The following is a 15,559-nucleotide window of genomic DNA, read 5'->3' as shown; positions in this document are numbered from 1 at the left end:
TGGCTAATGTAGATAATGATGATGATGATGTTGGAAGGGACCTTGGAGATCATCTAGTCCAACCCCCTGCTCAGGCAGGAACCCCTATATCGTTTCAGACAAATGGCTGTCCAGTCTCTTCTTAAAAACTTCCAGTGTTGGAGCATTCACCACTTCTGGAGACAGGTTGTTCCACTGGTTAATTGTTCTCACTGTCAGGAAGTTTCTCCTTAGTTCCAGGTTGCTTCTCTCCTTGATGAGTTTCCATCTGTTGCTTCTTGTCCTGCCTTCAGGTGCTTTGGGGAATAGCTTGACTCCCTCTTCTTTGGGGCAGACCCTGAGATACTGGAAGACTGCTGTCATGTCTCCCCTCGTCCTTCTCTTCATTAAACTAGACATACCCAATTGCTTCTCTCCTTGATTAGTTTCCATCTAGTTACGCTGCTCAGATTTACTTGATAGTGAGAGGGGGGGAATATAAATTTAATAATAAACACTATCCCAATGGAGGTACAATAAAAGTGCCCAGGGAAGAATCAATGACAAGGAATCCTGTATCAAAAGGACGAGTTACAATTCCTAACACTATATGGAAACAGGTGAGAAAATAATTTTTTTTTCTCTTCTAAAAAGTGTAGAATTGTAGCTCCACGCAGCAAGGAGTCCCCTGATTCAGAACTGTCGTATGCTGACATCAAGAGCTTCTACTCGCGTTGCAAACGCTTCAGCTATGAGCTCCTGCAGTCCTCGGCTTATGACTTACAACTGTGGTGGACTCCAGAATTATGACCGTAAATCACGCCGGCCGTTAAGCGGCTCACCTTGTGACCTTGCCCAATTTTGCAAGCTTTTTTTGCGACGGGCATTTTCCGCGATTGGCATTTTCCACCAGAAAATGGAAGCAAATGCCAGTTTGGGGCAAACCCCCCCCCCCGTCCTAAATTGGGACACTGCAAATGGATGTAAATTTAGGCTGGGTTGCCCGGCAGGCCAAATGCAACCCCCTGACCACAAGGTGAAGGTCGGTCGTCGGAACTTAGAATCTGGGTTGTAAGTAGCCCTGGCAAAGTCTGTTGTCATTTCAAACGGTCACGAAGCCACCAGTCGTAAGTCGAAGACTTCTATAATATTCCACGCAAGTCAACAAGAAGCCTATTCATTATTATTTTTTGCAAAAAGGGCAGAAACGTAGAAAACTTATGGCAGAAAAAGACCTAGCGGTCCACTCAGTCTGCCCTTTTATCTGATTTGGGTTTCAGTTTTAGTTTTTCATTCGCGTATTGTTTTTAAATTATCTTTATTTTTATTTTTTGCCTGAGGATGGTCCTGAGCGGAAAAGCCACCAAGCCAATAGATTTTTTCGGAGAGGTCCATAACCGGGAGTGGCCATCCTGGGAAACTTCGCGAAATACCGACCTTCGGCAGCCGAAGCCGAGCCTTGCGATGCAGAAGCGGTCTGGGTCTGCTCATAGATGGACAGAAGCTCATCGTCTTCCTTGGCAAAGTAGACGGGGACGATGGTCTCCATGGCCAACATCTCCGGCTCAATGTCCATGAATTGCTTCGGGCGAGAAGAACAGGGAGTCAGTATCGGCACTGCAAAGAAGGGGACGGCTGATCATCGTATGGTGGAGTTGGAAGGAAATCGTGCTGGCCGGGGAATTCTGGGAGTTCAACTCGGGGGGGGGGCATTATAAAGTGGCCAGGATTGAGAAACAGGGCACTACGCCACCTCCAACCAATGACAATCCAGCCCGTCAAAGCTTGGATATAAAATACATATAAATATAAAAATATTTATATGTTACTTATATGTAAGGGTGTAAGTCAGGGGTAGGCGACCTGGGATCTTTTATTTATTATTTATTTATTAATTGATTTTATAGACTGCCCTATTCCCGAAGGACTCAGGGCAGTTTACAGGGCAAATTAAACAATACAAATAAATACAATTAAAATAGAATTAAATTAAGACTAGCCCACGATTAAAACAAATGTAAATTTAAAATTTAAAGTTAATATAAAACCCCCTCAGTCCAGGCCAGAAAGATCAAATAACCATGTTTTCAGGTCACGGCGAAACGAGCGAAGGTCCGGGGCAGTCCGAAGTTCTACTGGCAGTTCATTCCATAGGGCAGGCGCGCCCGCAGAGAACGCCCTCCCCCTTGGAATCACCCGCCGGCATTCCTTAACTGGCGGTACCCTGAGAAGGCCCTCCCTGTGGGAGCGCACAGGACGATGGGAAATTGATGCTGGCAGCAGGTGCTCCCTGAGATAATCCGGACCCATGCCATTTAGGGCTTTATAGGTCATCACCAGCACCTTGAATCTCACCCGGAGGGGAACTGGAAGCCAATGCAGCTCACGGAGAAGAGGTGTTACATGGGACTATCGGGAAACTCCCATTACTACTCACACGGCTGCATTCTGCACCAGCCTGAAGCCTCCGAGTGGTCTTCAACTCCCAGAATTCCTGAGCCAACATGGCTCAGCTTGGAAACCTCTCCCTTTCCCCTCAGCACGGCTGGCTCCCCCTGACGATAATGCGCCCCAAAACCCATAACCACGCTGAAAATTCTGGGTGTGCACCCCAAAACAATCCAGGTTCAAAAGTCACCCCACACATACCTGTCACAACATCCCTCTTGTTCTGGTTTAAAGGGCCCATCACGTAAAATACGGTAAGTCTAAAATTTTCCAAATCTTGGTAAATTACCCCAATTGATCTAATTTGAAGGAATTTGTAAAGTTTTTATTTTACTAAACTGGTTGTCTCTCTTGTGCTTCAACTCTGGGGGAAGAATGGGTCATAAAGTTAGTAACGACCACAGCTTTAAATGAGGAACCTTGCTTGCCGTTACAGATAGTCCTCAACTTACAGCCGTTCATTAAGTGACCGTTGAAAGTTACGGCACTGAAAAAAAGCGACTTACGACCTTGTCTTGCACGTACGGCCTCTGCAGTGTCCCAATGTTCAAAATTGGGCGCTTGGCTACCGGTGTGTGTTTGCGACGTTGGCGGGATCACCTGATCGCCTTTTGCAACCTTCCCTGGTTGCTCCCGACCGGGTTAGTGAGGGAATGTCAGATTTGCTTCATGACCGCAGGATTCACTTCGTCACTGCAGCGATTCACTTAACGACCGTGGCCAAAAGTTGTAAAATCGGGCGTGACACATTTCACAACAGTGAACCTTTTCCTTAGCAAAGGAAATTCTGGTTCCCAGTTGTGATCGTGTTACGGTGATGAAAACCAGCCTGGCTCAAATATCAGGTAGAGGGGTCTCTGCCTGATATCAGGGTCTTGTCTGAATAAAAGTCGAGCAGGGGCTGGCTTTACACACGGCAGAAGGCAACACCACAGGAGGGTGTTCCGACAGATGAAACTCTTCAAAAGAACTTTGAGGCATTGTTTGCCTTGAAGCAGAGATGCAAAATACGCAGTTCATGGAGCTTAAATAACTATCTATACTTTTGCGTTTTGCAGTTGTTGAAGATCTAGATCAGGGGTAGGCAACCTCGGCTCTTTTATGACTCATGGACTTCAACTCCCAGAATTCCTGAGCCAGCCGGCTCAGGAATTCTGGGAGTTGAAGTCCATGAGTCATAAAAGAGCCGAGGTTGCCTACCCCTGATCTAGTGTTCTGTACCAGCCTGCTACCGGCCCTGCAGAAAAGGCAGGGACAACCCCTTTACAACCGGCAAGAGGCTGGAATTACGCCTGCCAAATTTATAGCTACAAAAACAAACAAGACACAAACCAAGAAACAGGAGCTTTAAGAAACATGAACCATCCGAGCGGTTGCCTTCAGCAAACCAGCCCTCCCAGACATTCCCCTTATATAGAGTTCAGGGCGTGGCTTCTCTCTGCCTCCTTCCGAGAAGCCCCATTGCCTTCCTCTGTTTACTCCTAATTGACTGCCTCCTGCGTCGGGCGTCCTTGAACAGGGCCAGCTGTGGGTCATCTTCATCCACGCTGTCAGGCTCACACAGCTGGGTCTCCGTGGTGACCAAGTGGGAGGGGCCTGGCTGAGGGCTCTCATCAGCAAGATCTTCAACCCCCTCAGCAAGGTCTTCAATACCCCCCTCCTCCTCTGAGTCGTCTGACCCAACTGCCGAGCCCACAGGCTGACCCTGAATCACAACACCTAGATATGCTTCCCTGTAGTTCCTGTTGCCCTCCCATTCTGGAAGTGACTAGGGCAGGGCTTTTCAACCTTTTCACAGATTGTACAGTTTGCCTTAAAGGATCTTTTATTCGAGTAGCATAACATTGGCACTACATAATCGAAGCCAAAACTGAATTTCCCCTCCGTTGGGCACTTAGTATCCAAGCACAATTCCCTCCTCCGATTAACAGTCATCAATCACATTCCCCAATTAGCTTGAAGCGCGTGCTTCCTCTCCAGCTCATCAATGCTTTATCAGCTCTGGGCTCAGTAACCTTGATTCTCACGCTACGTTTAGTGTTGTTAGGTCTAGCTGGACTCTCATTCTAACTCTAAAAGCGAAAGGGGAAAGATGGCGACATTTCCATCTGTTGTCAGTCCAAAAACATCCAATGTGAGCAGCGTTGAGAGCAGAGTCCTCTGGGTCTTGCTCGAACAAAAGACGCAGAGGCTGGCTTTACACACACCGCAGGAGGGAACCAGCGTTCCCCCTTGCTCAGAAAAGGAGACTTACCCGGATAACATCCTGAGGCACCGACGCCATGTTGTGCGGCAGGATGATCACCACAGCGCCGGCTGACTGGCGGAGCGCTTTCTGATACTGTTCGTAGGAGAAGTCCATCAGCCGCATCATCACACAGCGGCGGCTTAGCACATCTGCCTCTACGGTCCGCGCCTCAGTGTTTAACACAGCGTTCCGGGTGCCTGGGAAAAGCAGAGGAGAGGCTTCAGCGATTCGGGAGCTTGGATCCACAGAAAGGGGCGGCTTGGACCAGAAAAAACGAAGCTCTTGGGCAGGGGCGGGCAATTAATTTTCCAAAGGGGGGGGTGTCACATGAGAAATTGGGACTAATAATAACGTTGGAAGGGACCTTGGAGGTCATCTAGTCCAACCCCGTGTTCAGGCAGGAAACCCTATACCATTTCAGATAAATGGATGTCCAGTCTCTTCTTAAAAACCTCCAGCGTTGGAGCATTCACCACTTCTGGAGGCAGGTTGTTCCACTGGTTAATTGTTCTAACTGTCAGGAAGTTTCTCCTTAGTTCTAGGTTGCTTCTCTCCTTGACTAGTTTCCATCCGTTGCTTCTTGTCCTGCCTTCAGGTGCTTTGGGGGATAGCTTGACTCCCTCTTCTTCGGGGCAGCCCCTGAGATATTAGAACACTGCTATCCTGTCACCCCTCGTCCTTCTCTTCATTAAACTACTAGACATAACCAATTCCAGCAACCGTTCCTTATATGTTTTAACCTCCAGTCCCCTGATCATCTTTGTTGCTCTTCTCTGCACCCTTTCTAGAGTCTCAACATCTTTTTTACATCATGGATGTAAAAACTGGATGCCGGATTCCAAGTGTGGCCTTCCCAAGGCCTTGTAAAGTGGTATTAGTACTTCACGTGATCTTGATTCTCTCCCTCTGTCAATGCAGCCCAGCACTGTGTTGGCTTTTTTGGCAGCTGCAGCACACAGCTGGCTCCTATTTAAGTGATGGTCCACTAGGACTCAGAGATCCCTCTCACAGCTGCTACTGTTGAGCAAGGTACCACCTATACCAGGAGTAGGCAACCATGGCTCTTTTATGACTCATGGACTTCAACTCCCAGAATTCCTGAGTCAGCTATGCTGACTGCAAGGTCCCTCTCACAGTTACTACGATTGAGCAAGGTACCAGCTGCTCTATACTGTTGTGGAGGGCTGAACCAATCGTTGCAAAGGGTTGTGGGCATGAGTGCATGCGTATGTGCAAATTGACCAAAAAAAATCCCCCCTTCCCCAAGAAAAGGTCTTCAAAAGAAAAGCAATCCATGTGGGCCGGGCGGGGACAGCCAAAGGACCAGATGTCATACAGGGGCCATAAAATGCTTGCGTGCTCTGGGGGGGGGGGGGGAACCTTACTGTAACTGATATAATTGTTCCCCATTTTGCGGGATTTACAAACGTGGGTGGAACTGGATTTTTCAATTATCCCAGTTTGTCAGGGGCCTATGTTAACCAATCCGTGGAGGGGGCCTCAGGGCCACGTTAAAAGTGCTTTCCTCCAGTCTTGGAAGTGCAGGGAAGGCATGCAGCGATACTAGGGTGTAATGGTGAGGTGGGAGACAGAAGACCCACCGGCAGAAATTTGAGACTGAAGGAGGAGGGGTGAGAGAAAAGCATTCCAGAAGGGACCCACCCTACTTTTCCAGAGGGTACAGGCAGTCCTCGACTTACGACGGTTCCTTTCTGCGAGCGTTCCAAGTTACAACGGCACGGAAAAATGTGACCTGCAACCGTTTTGTCACCGTTACGGCCTTTGCAGGCTCCCCAGGGTCACGTGATCAAAATTCAGACGCTGGGCAGCTGGTTCATATTTATGACCCTTGTTGGGATCATGGGAATCCCCCTTTTGAGACCTTCTGACAAGCAAAGTCGACGGGGAAGCCAGATTCACTTAACAACGGTGACAAGGAAAATCGTAAAAAAAAAATGGGGCAAAGCTCGCTTAACAAACGTTTCGCTTAAGGACAGAAATTTCGGGCTCCATTGTGGTCGCAAGCCAAGGACTACCTGTAAAAGTAAGGGGCAGGAAGGTTAATTTCAGACGTACAAGATTCTGCTAATGTAAGTTTACAATACAGATAGTCCTCAATTTACAGCCATTCATTCGGTGGCCATTCAAAATTACAAAGGCACAGAAAAGTGACTTAGGACCGGTCCTCGCACTTACAACCGTTGCAGCATGTGATTAAAATTCGGGCCCTCGGCAACTGGCATGTATTTGTGACAGTTACACTGTCCCAGGATTATGTGATCCCCATTGGCAACTTTCCCAGCCTGCTTCCAACAAGCAAAGTTAATGGGGAAAAGCAGATTCACTTAACAACTACAGTAATTTACTCAAAGGTTGTAAAATGAGGTGCAACGAACTTATCAACAGCCTGGCTTGGAAATTTTGGACTCAACGGCGGGTGTAAGTCCAGGACGACCTATAGAGAGACAGCTCATATTCACTGTCACATTTGTTGTCTGGAACGCCTTGAAGGGCTAATATAGACCTTGTCCTCACTGCTGTGTCTTCATTTTTCTCCAGATTTAAAATCAGAAAGTGGTTTAGAATAGAATAGAGCTGGAAGGGACCTCAGAGGCCATTGAGACCATTGAGGCCTTTGAACTCTGGTGCTGGAGAAGACTCCTGCATGTCCCTTGGACTGCAAGGCGATCAAACCGGTCAGTCCTAGAGGAGATCAACCCTGACTGCTCTTTAGAAGGCCAGATCCTGAAGCTGAAACTCAAATCCTTTGGCCACCTAATGAGAAGGAAGGACTCACTGGAGAAGAGCCTCATGCTGGGAAAGGTGGAGGGCAAGAGAAGAAGGGGACGACAGAGAATGAGGTGGCTGGATGGAGTCACTGAAGCAGGAGGCGTGAGCTTAAAGGGTCTCCACAAGATGGTAAAGGACAGGAAGGCCTGGAGGAACATTGTCCATGGGGTCGCGATGGGTCGGACACGACTTCGCAACTAACAACAAGAGAGCTGGAAGGGACCTTAGAGGTCTTCTAATCCAGCCCCCTGCTCAAGCAGGAGAACCTATACCGTCTCAGACAAGTGACAGTCCAATCTCTTCTTAAAAACCTCCAGTGATGGGGCACCCACAATTTCTAATGGCAAGCTGTTCCACTGGTTGACTGTCGTCACTGTCAGGAAGTTTCTCCTTAATTACAGGTTGCTTCTCTCTTTGATCAGTTTCCAACCCGTTGTTTCTCGTCCTTCTCTCTAGTGCTTTGGAGAATAATGCTCTTCTCTGAATTTTTTTCCAAAGTGGTACCTTCTTTTGTCCTATCATATGCCACCAACCTGCAGGAAAATTGCATAATTCTTCTCATCATGGGGCTGACAGTGTTCTAATATCTGAAGGGCTGCCACAAAGAAGAAGAGGCAGTCGAGCTATTCTCCAAAGCGCCTGAAGGCAGGACAAGAAGCAACAGAAACTAACCAAGGAGAGAAGCAACCTAGAACCAAGGAGGAATTTCCTGACAGTGAGAACAACTAACCAGTGGAACAACCTGCCTCCAGAAGCTCTGAATGCTCCAACACTGGAGGTTTTTAAGAAGAGATTAGACAACCATTTGTTTGAAATGGCATGGAAGGTTGGACTAGATGACCTCCAAGGTCCCTCTTATTCCTTATAAGCTATCTTATAACCTTATTCCTATCAGCCAAGACATACATGAATGTTTTGAAGGATGCTTTAAAAGAGAGCCCAACTATCAGCGGATATGAAGTAACTATTTCAGAATTGCTCTGTTCTGAACAGTGCTAAAACGGTGTTGAAGAACTAACACAAACTGGCTGAAACACACAGAACAGCAGAGCTGGGAAGTGAACTAGGAAAAATAATCAGGTGAGGTGGTGGAAGACATACCTAGTAAATTTCAGTGCAGAAAAACTAAAGGCTCTTTTTGAAAAGGGGGAAAAATGAGAACTAGAAAGCACAGCGCTGACAAGGTATATAAACATATAAGGAACAGTTGCTGGGATTGGGTATAGCCAGTTTAATGAAGAGAAGGACGAGGGGGGACAGGATATCAGTGTTCCAATATCTCAGGGGCTGCCCCAAAGAAGAAGGAGTCAAGCTATCCTCCAAAGCGCCTGAAAGCAGGACAAGAAGCAACGGATGGAAATTAACCAAGGAGAGAAGCAACCTGGAATTAAGGAGAAACTTCCTGGCAGTGAGAACAACTAACCAGTGGAACTACCTGCCTCCAGAAGCTGTGAATGCTCCAACACTGGAGGCTTTTAAGAAGAGACTGGACAGCCATTTGTCTGAAATGGTGTAGGGTTTCCTGCCTGAGCAGGGGGTTGGACTAGAAGACCTCCACGGTCCCTTCCAACTCGATTATTATAAATTAGGCGTGGTATGTCTGTGTGTTTAACTGTTTATAGTGTTCTTCTGCATTGCAACATATACATTATCTCCTTTTCCCTTCGGAGTCGAAACTATTAGAGGGAGGAGCTCATTAACGGATTTTAATTGGGGAGGAGGAGATCTTTAGAGATTTCCCACATTTATTACAGCAACTGAGAGAGGCAGCGAGAACGGCACTTTTTCTTCCACTAGGTTAGATATATTACAGCTGTTACTTTCAATTTGTCCAGTTTATTAACAGCCAGGCACACAGATGGGAAGTGTGCTAGTTTTTTTTTAAGCCTTCCCTTCCCCTGCCCCCCCCCCCAAAAAAATGGGGATATGGCACTTTGGAGGTAGGTAACACCCTGCCTCTTTCCTGTGCGCACTTTGCTCCCTCTCTCTGCATTCTGGTTAGTTGTAGTTTAATTTAAATTTAAATTTATGAGCCTTATTTGTTGTTTTAGTGTTTTATAGTGCATTTAATTGAATGCCTGTAAGCCAAGGAGAGATGGAGTGGTATGCAAGTTTAATAAATGCCAGGTGTTTGGTGTGTTTTTTCCCCCAAACAGCAGTATATCTGTGTTAATAACAAACCAGCCTTAACATAAAAAATGCAATTCAGAAAGGGCCAGAATTTCTGATCTTTCTCCTCCTAGGAGACCAAAAGGGCAGAGAGTGCGGCGTGGCCAAGAGATTAGAAAGTGTGACAGATGCCCACACCAATTTGAAATGTCCAGTAGGAACTGGGCAGATTCCACTCCAGAATATGTAACAAATAGTCCCGGACTTAACCACCACAATTTGAGCCCAAAATGTCTGTTGTTAAACCAGACATTTGTTAAGTGAGTTGTGCCTCATTTTACGACATTTCTTGCCATGGTTGCTAAGTGAATCCCTGAAAGTTGTTAAGTCAGCAACAAGTTTGTTAAGTGAATCTGGCTTTTTCTGTTGACTGCTTCTCAGAAAGTGGCAAAAGGGGATCGATCCCCTGATCCCGGGATACTGCAACGGTCGTAAATATGATCGCGTGACCGTGGGGGAATGCTGCGATGGTCATAAGTGTGAAAAATGGCTCCCAAGTCACTTTTCCAGTGCCGCTGCAACTTTGAATGGTCACTAAATGAACTGTTGTAAGTCGAGGACCACCTGTGTTACCAAGGCTGTCGGTGAAATATTGTGGATGTGTCTCTGCGGGACAACCTATAAGAAAAGTGAGGAAACATTTGCTTTTAAATTACTACAGTTACGCAAGCCACCTCCGTGCTGGGCTGGGTCGGAGATTAAGGCTGTGTTACGATGGCCTAGCCCAGGGGTAGGCAACCTTGGCTCTTTTATGACTGGTGGACTTCAACTACCAGAATTCCCGAGCCAATATGGCTCAGCTTGGAAACCTCTCCCTTTTCCCTCAGCATAGCTGGCTGAGGAATTCTGGGAGTTGAAGTCCACGAGTCATAAAAGAGCCAAGGTTGCCTAACCCTGGCCTAGCCTTTAATAACAGGCAGTAAACTCAAAGGCAGAGATAAAGACCGGCTCTGGGCAATTATTATAAGAAACTGTTTTCTACCATTGAAATGTGTTTGAATATTAGTAGCTCGGGATGGTAGTTGAGCTGTGGATTTCATCTCCAAGCTTGGCGATTTGGCTGCCAACGTTTCGTCCCCAACTACCTGTTTTCTACCAGTTTGGAAACTTCTTAATACACACATGTAATTCTCGACTTACTAGTAGAGGCTCAGCAACCGTTCAGTGTTACGACAGAACATGCCCCCCCAAGCACTCATAAACACTGGACAGCCATTTGTCTGAAATGGTATAGGGTTTCCTGCCTGAGCAGGGGGTTGGACCAGATGACCTCCAAGGTCCCTTCCAACTTTATCATTATTATTATTATAACCCACACTTGAAGTTCCAATAGGTGCCAGCTCCCTTGTGGTCACATGACCACATTTTGGGACTCAGCAACCACCCTGTACTTACAGCCATTTGCAGCATCCCTTAAATCGCACAATCAAAAATTGACAACATTTTGGCTGGAAACCAGTGTTTACTGCCGGTTTCCAGCAAAACAACAACAACAACAACAAAAACCATGCATGACAAACAGTGGATTTACTTATAGCCGCGGTGTCCGCTGAATAACCACTGCAGAAAAAAATAATAATTGTAAAATCGGGCATGGTCGCGTGGTGGCCCACTTAATGACCGGCACGACTTACAACTGTAATTTCAAGCTCAGTTACTTTGTAAATCGAGGACCACCTATAAGGACAGGGACATTACAGAAAGCCTGCAGAAGGGAACACTTGAGGACACAACACGCAACAATTGTAGCTTGTGTTCGGCCGCCTTTGTCTTCCCCATGCAATGCTGCAAGGGCGTTGAATTACATCATGCATAATGCACTATTGCCCCATCACACCGCTCAAGTAGAGCTATTTCTTAATATCTGAAAACTTTCTCAGGCTCGCTGTCTCTCACCACAGTAAGAAAGAGTTTTGGAACTAATTACTCTGCGGTTTTTGCTTTAATATTAGGTAGCTTTTTACACTTACAGGCAATCCTCTATTTACAACCATTTGTTCAGCAGCCATTAACACGGCACTGGAAAAAGTGATTTATGCCCATTTTTCACACCTTCGACCTTTGCAGCATCCCCACGGTCACGTGATCACTTTTTTTTTTTTGCAACCTTCTGACAAGCAGTCAACGGGAAAGCCAGATTCACTTAACAACTACGTTCGCTTAACAACCGCCAACACAACAACTCCAGTGATTCAGTTAAAAACCGTGACACGAAAGGTCGTAAAACGGGGCAAAAGTCATTTCAGGGTCTTGCTCAGCAACAGAAAATTTGGGTTCAGTTGTGGTTGCTAAGTAGAGGACTGCCTGCATTTTATGCCCATTTTATTTTGCCACAAATTTATGGGGTGGGCTAGGAGTCAATCAATCAATCAATCGATCGATCGATCAATCAATCTTTACAACACAGGCCAGGGTTACTTAGTCCTTTTGCATCCCTGACTCATCCCGAAAGAGCAAGCACTCTGTAAATAAGAGAAATGCTTCACAAAATTATAGATGGGGGGAAATAAAAGATTCCAAAAGAAGTGCAGAGACACAGAAGTTCCCATAAAGAAAGAAGTTTCAATAAAAGAGAAAATCCAGATTCTATGGTAGCTTCCAAGGGCACCTGGATTCCTTAAAGGGGTCTGGAGAGATGGCTTCCACACACAGAACCCTCACACGCCAAATTTCCCCCAACTGACAATCTTGCTTAAGGTGTCAAAGAGAGGGTCCCTTGACCAAAAGGCGCCTTCTGCATTGCTAAGATTGAATACTGGCATTGTCACTAAGGCTGAATTAAGTAGGGCCTTTGTCCAGACTTTGGAGAAATTCCAGCCAAGGGCTGGACTGGACCCAGCCAAATAGACCTAGATGAGCTAAACAGCTGTGTCATGCTTGCCCCTCCCTTTCCTTCCCAGAAGGCTCCTTGGCAGACCCTCACCCATAAAGGAGATTATTTGTAACTCGAGGCTTAAACCAGAGTCCTTGTGGTGATCTTTGAGCTGGGTTGTTTTCTTGCAGAGGTTTTATTACCCATATTAGAGAAATTCCATCTGTTGACGACTGGTCTGGGTCATGAAATGTCTGCCTTCTATTAGCCTTAAGGAGGAGGGCTGAGGGGGCCCTCAGCTTGTTTTCTTGCAGACATTCCATTACCCTACTAGGTAACATTATCAGCGCTAGAAGGGAGTGAGATTGGAGGAGGAGGAGGAGGACTGTGGGCTATCTGTGCTCTCTGAGCTTGTTTTCTTGCAGACATTTCATGACCCAAACTAGACAACATCATCAGTGCTAGAAAGGTGGGGATTTGGTGGAGGGGAGGAGGACTGTGGGGTGCTTGTTGCTCTCTGAGCTTGCAGATGTTTCTTTGCCCAAACTGGGTAACATCATCAGCCATTAGTACATAAAATGAGAGCAAGCCCGACTCCTTTACTGATGACATCCCCTAGGTCGGTAACGAAACGTCTGCAAGAAAACCACCAAGCTCAGAGAGCATCAAGGAACCCACAGCCCCAATCCTCCTCCTCTCTGCAAACCCCACTCCCTTCAAGCGCTGATGACGTCCCCTAGGTCGGTAACGAAACGTCCGCAAGGAAACCAGCAAGCTCAAGAGAGCACCAGGGACTCCACCGTCGCTGTCCTCCTCCACTCCCTTCCGGCACTGCTGATGTTACTTATAGCACGGCAACGAAACGTCTGGAAGAAAACCACCAAGCTCCTGAGAGCGCCAAGGACCCCGCAGTCATCGCTGCCCTCCTCCTCAACCCTCTCCCCTCGCTCCTCCTTCCATTTCCCACTTTCTCCTCTTTCCACTCCACTCCACGAAACCACCACGCTCCTTTTCTAGCGCCGCCGGTGACGTTACCTAGGCTGGTAACGAAACGTCCGGAAGAAAACCACCACGCTCCTGAGAGCGCCAAGGACCCCGCAGTCATCGCTGCCCTCCTCCTCAACCCTCTCCCCTCGCTCCTCCTTCTATTTCCCACTTCCTCCTCTTTCCACTCCACTCCACGAAACCACCACGCTCCTTTTCTAGCGCCGCCAGTGACGTTACCTAGGCTGGTAACGAAACGTCTGGAAGGAAACCACCACGTTCCTGAGAGCACCCAGGGCCCTTTTTTTTTTTAAAAAAAAAGTTGCCATTTGCCCCCGAGGGACTTTCTGGAAGGTCTACTGGGTGTGTGTGTGTGTGTGTGTGTGTGTGTGTGTCTGTCTGTCTGTCTGTCTGTCACCAAGAGCCTTGGTGGAGCAGTGGGCTAATGCCTCCTTAAGTAACACCAGCTGCCTGCAATTAGTGCAGGTTCGAGTCCCACCAGGCTCAAGGTCGACTCAGCCTTCCATCCTTCCCAGGTAGGTAAAATGAGGACCCAGATTATTGGGGGCAATTAAGCTGACCTTGTAATAATGCCGCTTGGGGGTGTGTGTGAAAGCCCAAATAAGCAGGCATATACATAGAATGAAGGCTACTGCTAAGTTTGTAAGCCGCCCTGAGTCTTCGGAGAAGGGCGGGATATAAATGGAATAAAAAAAATGAGGGGGTGCCCACGAATCAGTTGCTTGCCCCCCCACTTTTCCTGGCACCAAAGGCCAAGCTGGGGAGGGGGCAACGAGGGGGTCTTTATGGCAAGGCTTCTCGCAGACTGGGTCTCCACCAGACCCCGCGCTTCTCGGGGCCCAGAGCCACTTCTTCGCCCCCCCCCACTACCACCACTCACACACACACACACACACAGGACTCCAGCTCCCATCGTTCCCAGCCCTGGTGACCTCGGAGGGGGCGGAGGATGGGAGCTGGAGTCCGGCGCCTGAAGAGGACAGGGGGTCTTTCCTCCACCCACCCACCCACCCCGCCTCCCTCACTGACCGTAGGGCTGGCCCCCGAGCTCGTACTGCTGCATGCGGTAGACGGTGAACTCGTGGGCGGCCGAGGCCGGCGGCGGGCCCAGCAGCAGGAGCAGGACGGCGGGCAGCACCAGCAGGAAGCTGAGCGGCAGGCACGAGGCCTTCAGCAGCACCGAGCCCAGCACCTCCTCGCCGGCCTCCTCCAGCATGACGGCGGCGGCTCCCGAGCGCTAAGCTAAAGGGACGAGGAGAAACGCCTCAGCCGGAGAAGGGGGGCGCGGAGCACGCCGGGAAGTGGAGTCCGCCGGACTGGCGCCTGCGAGGCCCTCTGGGGGAAAAGCGCGGTCACGTGCCGCGCTCGACCGCCTGCCGCTCCGCCGCGAGGCACGCTGGGAAAGAGAGGCTTTTCCCCCCCCTTCTTCTGAGGCGGCCTTTCCTTCGCCTTTCGAAGGGGGTTTCTGCGTTAACTCTCGAGGGAGGGGGTGTCGATGGAAATGCCTCCCTCAGCTCCAGAGGCGGGTGTGTGTGTGTGTGGAAAGAGAGAGCAAGCGAACGAGCGTTTGAGGCATGCTGGGAAATGGAGTCTTTCTTCGCCTATTAGCCTGATTCCGAGCTCTTTGAGACATGCGCACAGTCTCGCGGCGTGGGCTACGCGCAGGGCAGGCCGGGTAAATGGACGGCATTTTTTTTTTCTCCCCCCCCCCGTTGCTCAGTGCGCAAGGCACGATGGGAAATTGGAACTCTCCTGCCCTAAAGCAGCGTTCTTGATCTGTCAATGGGGTCGCGCAAAGCTTGCTGGGAAGCTTCTCTCGCGTGGATGGGTGGGGGGGAAAAAGACCGTAGAGATAGGCGCAACAGCAATGATTTAGGAGGTAACTCCTGAATATTTTAAACGTGCGTACATACAACCGCTTTATTTGCAGCTCTTTGTTTCCAGTATGCGCTTATATTGCAAGCTTCTGGAAATATTTCGTCCATAACGGTGTCTGCAATGCAAGCTAGAAAATAAAGCGATGAGAATTGTCACCTTTGCATCCATAGTGATAATTAGACCATAGACGTATGTAATTTGAAAAGCGATGCAGATGCTAAAATTCCGGGATCCTTTTCAGGGTTTTTTTT

General features: G+C 48.2%; 1 protein-coding gene across 4 annotated transcripts in view; it reads right to left on the bottom strand.

Annotated features, from left to right (window-relative positions):
• Positions 1 to 14,823, bottom strand: part of NCLN (nicalin) — a 48,130-nt gene extending 33,307 nt beyond the window's left edge. For 2 of the 4 annotated variants that reach the window (XM_083363817.1, XM_083363819.1), the window contains exons 1-3: positions 14,460 to 14,823; positions 4,661 to 4,851; positions 1,396 to 1,540 (exon numbers count right to left, since the gene is read on the bottom strand). In XM_083363817.1, the coding sequence (XP_083219943.1) occupies positions 1,396 to 1,540; positions 4,661 to 4,851; positions 14,460 to 14,646 (523 nt within the window). In that variant the 5' untranslated portion in view covers positions 14,647 to 14,823. The remainder of the gene's footprint in view (positions 1 to 1,395; positions 1,541 to 4,660; positions 4,852 to 14,459) is intronic. The other 2 variants (XM_083363816.1, XM_083363818.1) reach the window with 1 other exon arrangement.
• Positions 14,824 to 15,559: the final 736 nt, after the last annotated feature.

This window comes from Vipera ursinii (genome assembly GCF_947247035.1).
Source record: "Vipera ursinii genome assembly, chromosome: 1".
Classification (NCBI taxonomy): Eukaryota; Metazoa; Chordata; class Lepidosauria; order Squamata; family Viperidae; genus Vipera; species Vipera ursinii.
The sequence above is the reverse complement of the archived record's forward strand: the minus strand, read 5'-3'. Positions and strand labels throughout refer to the sequence as shown.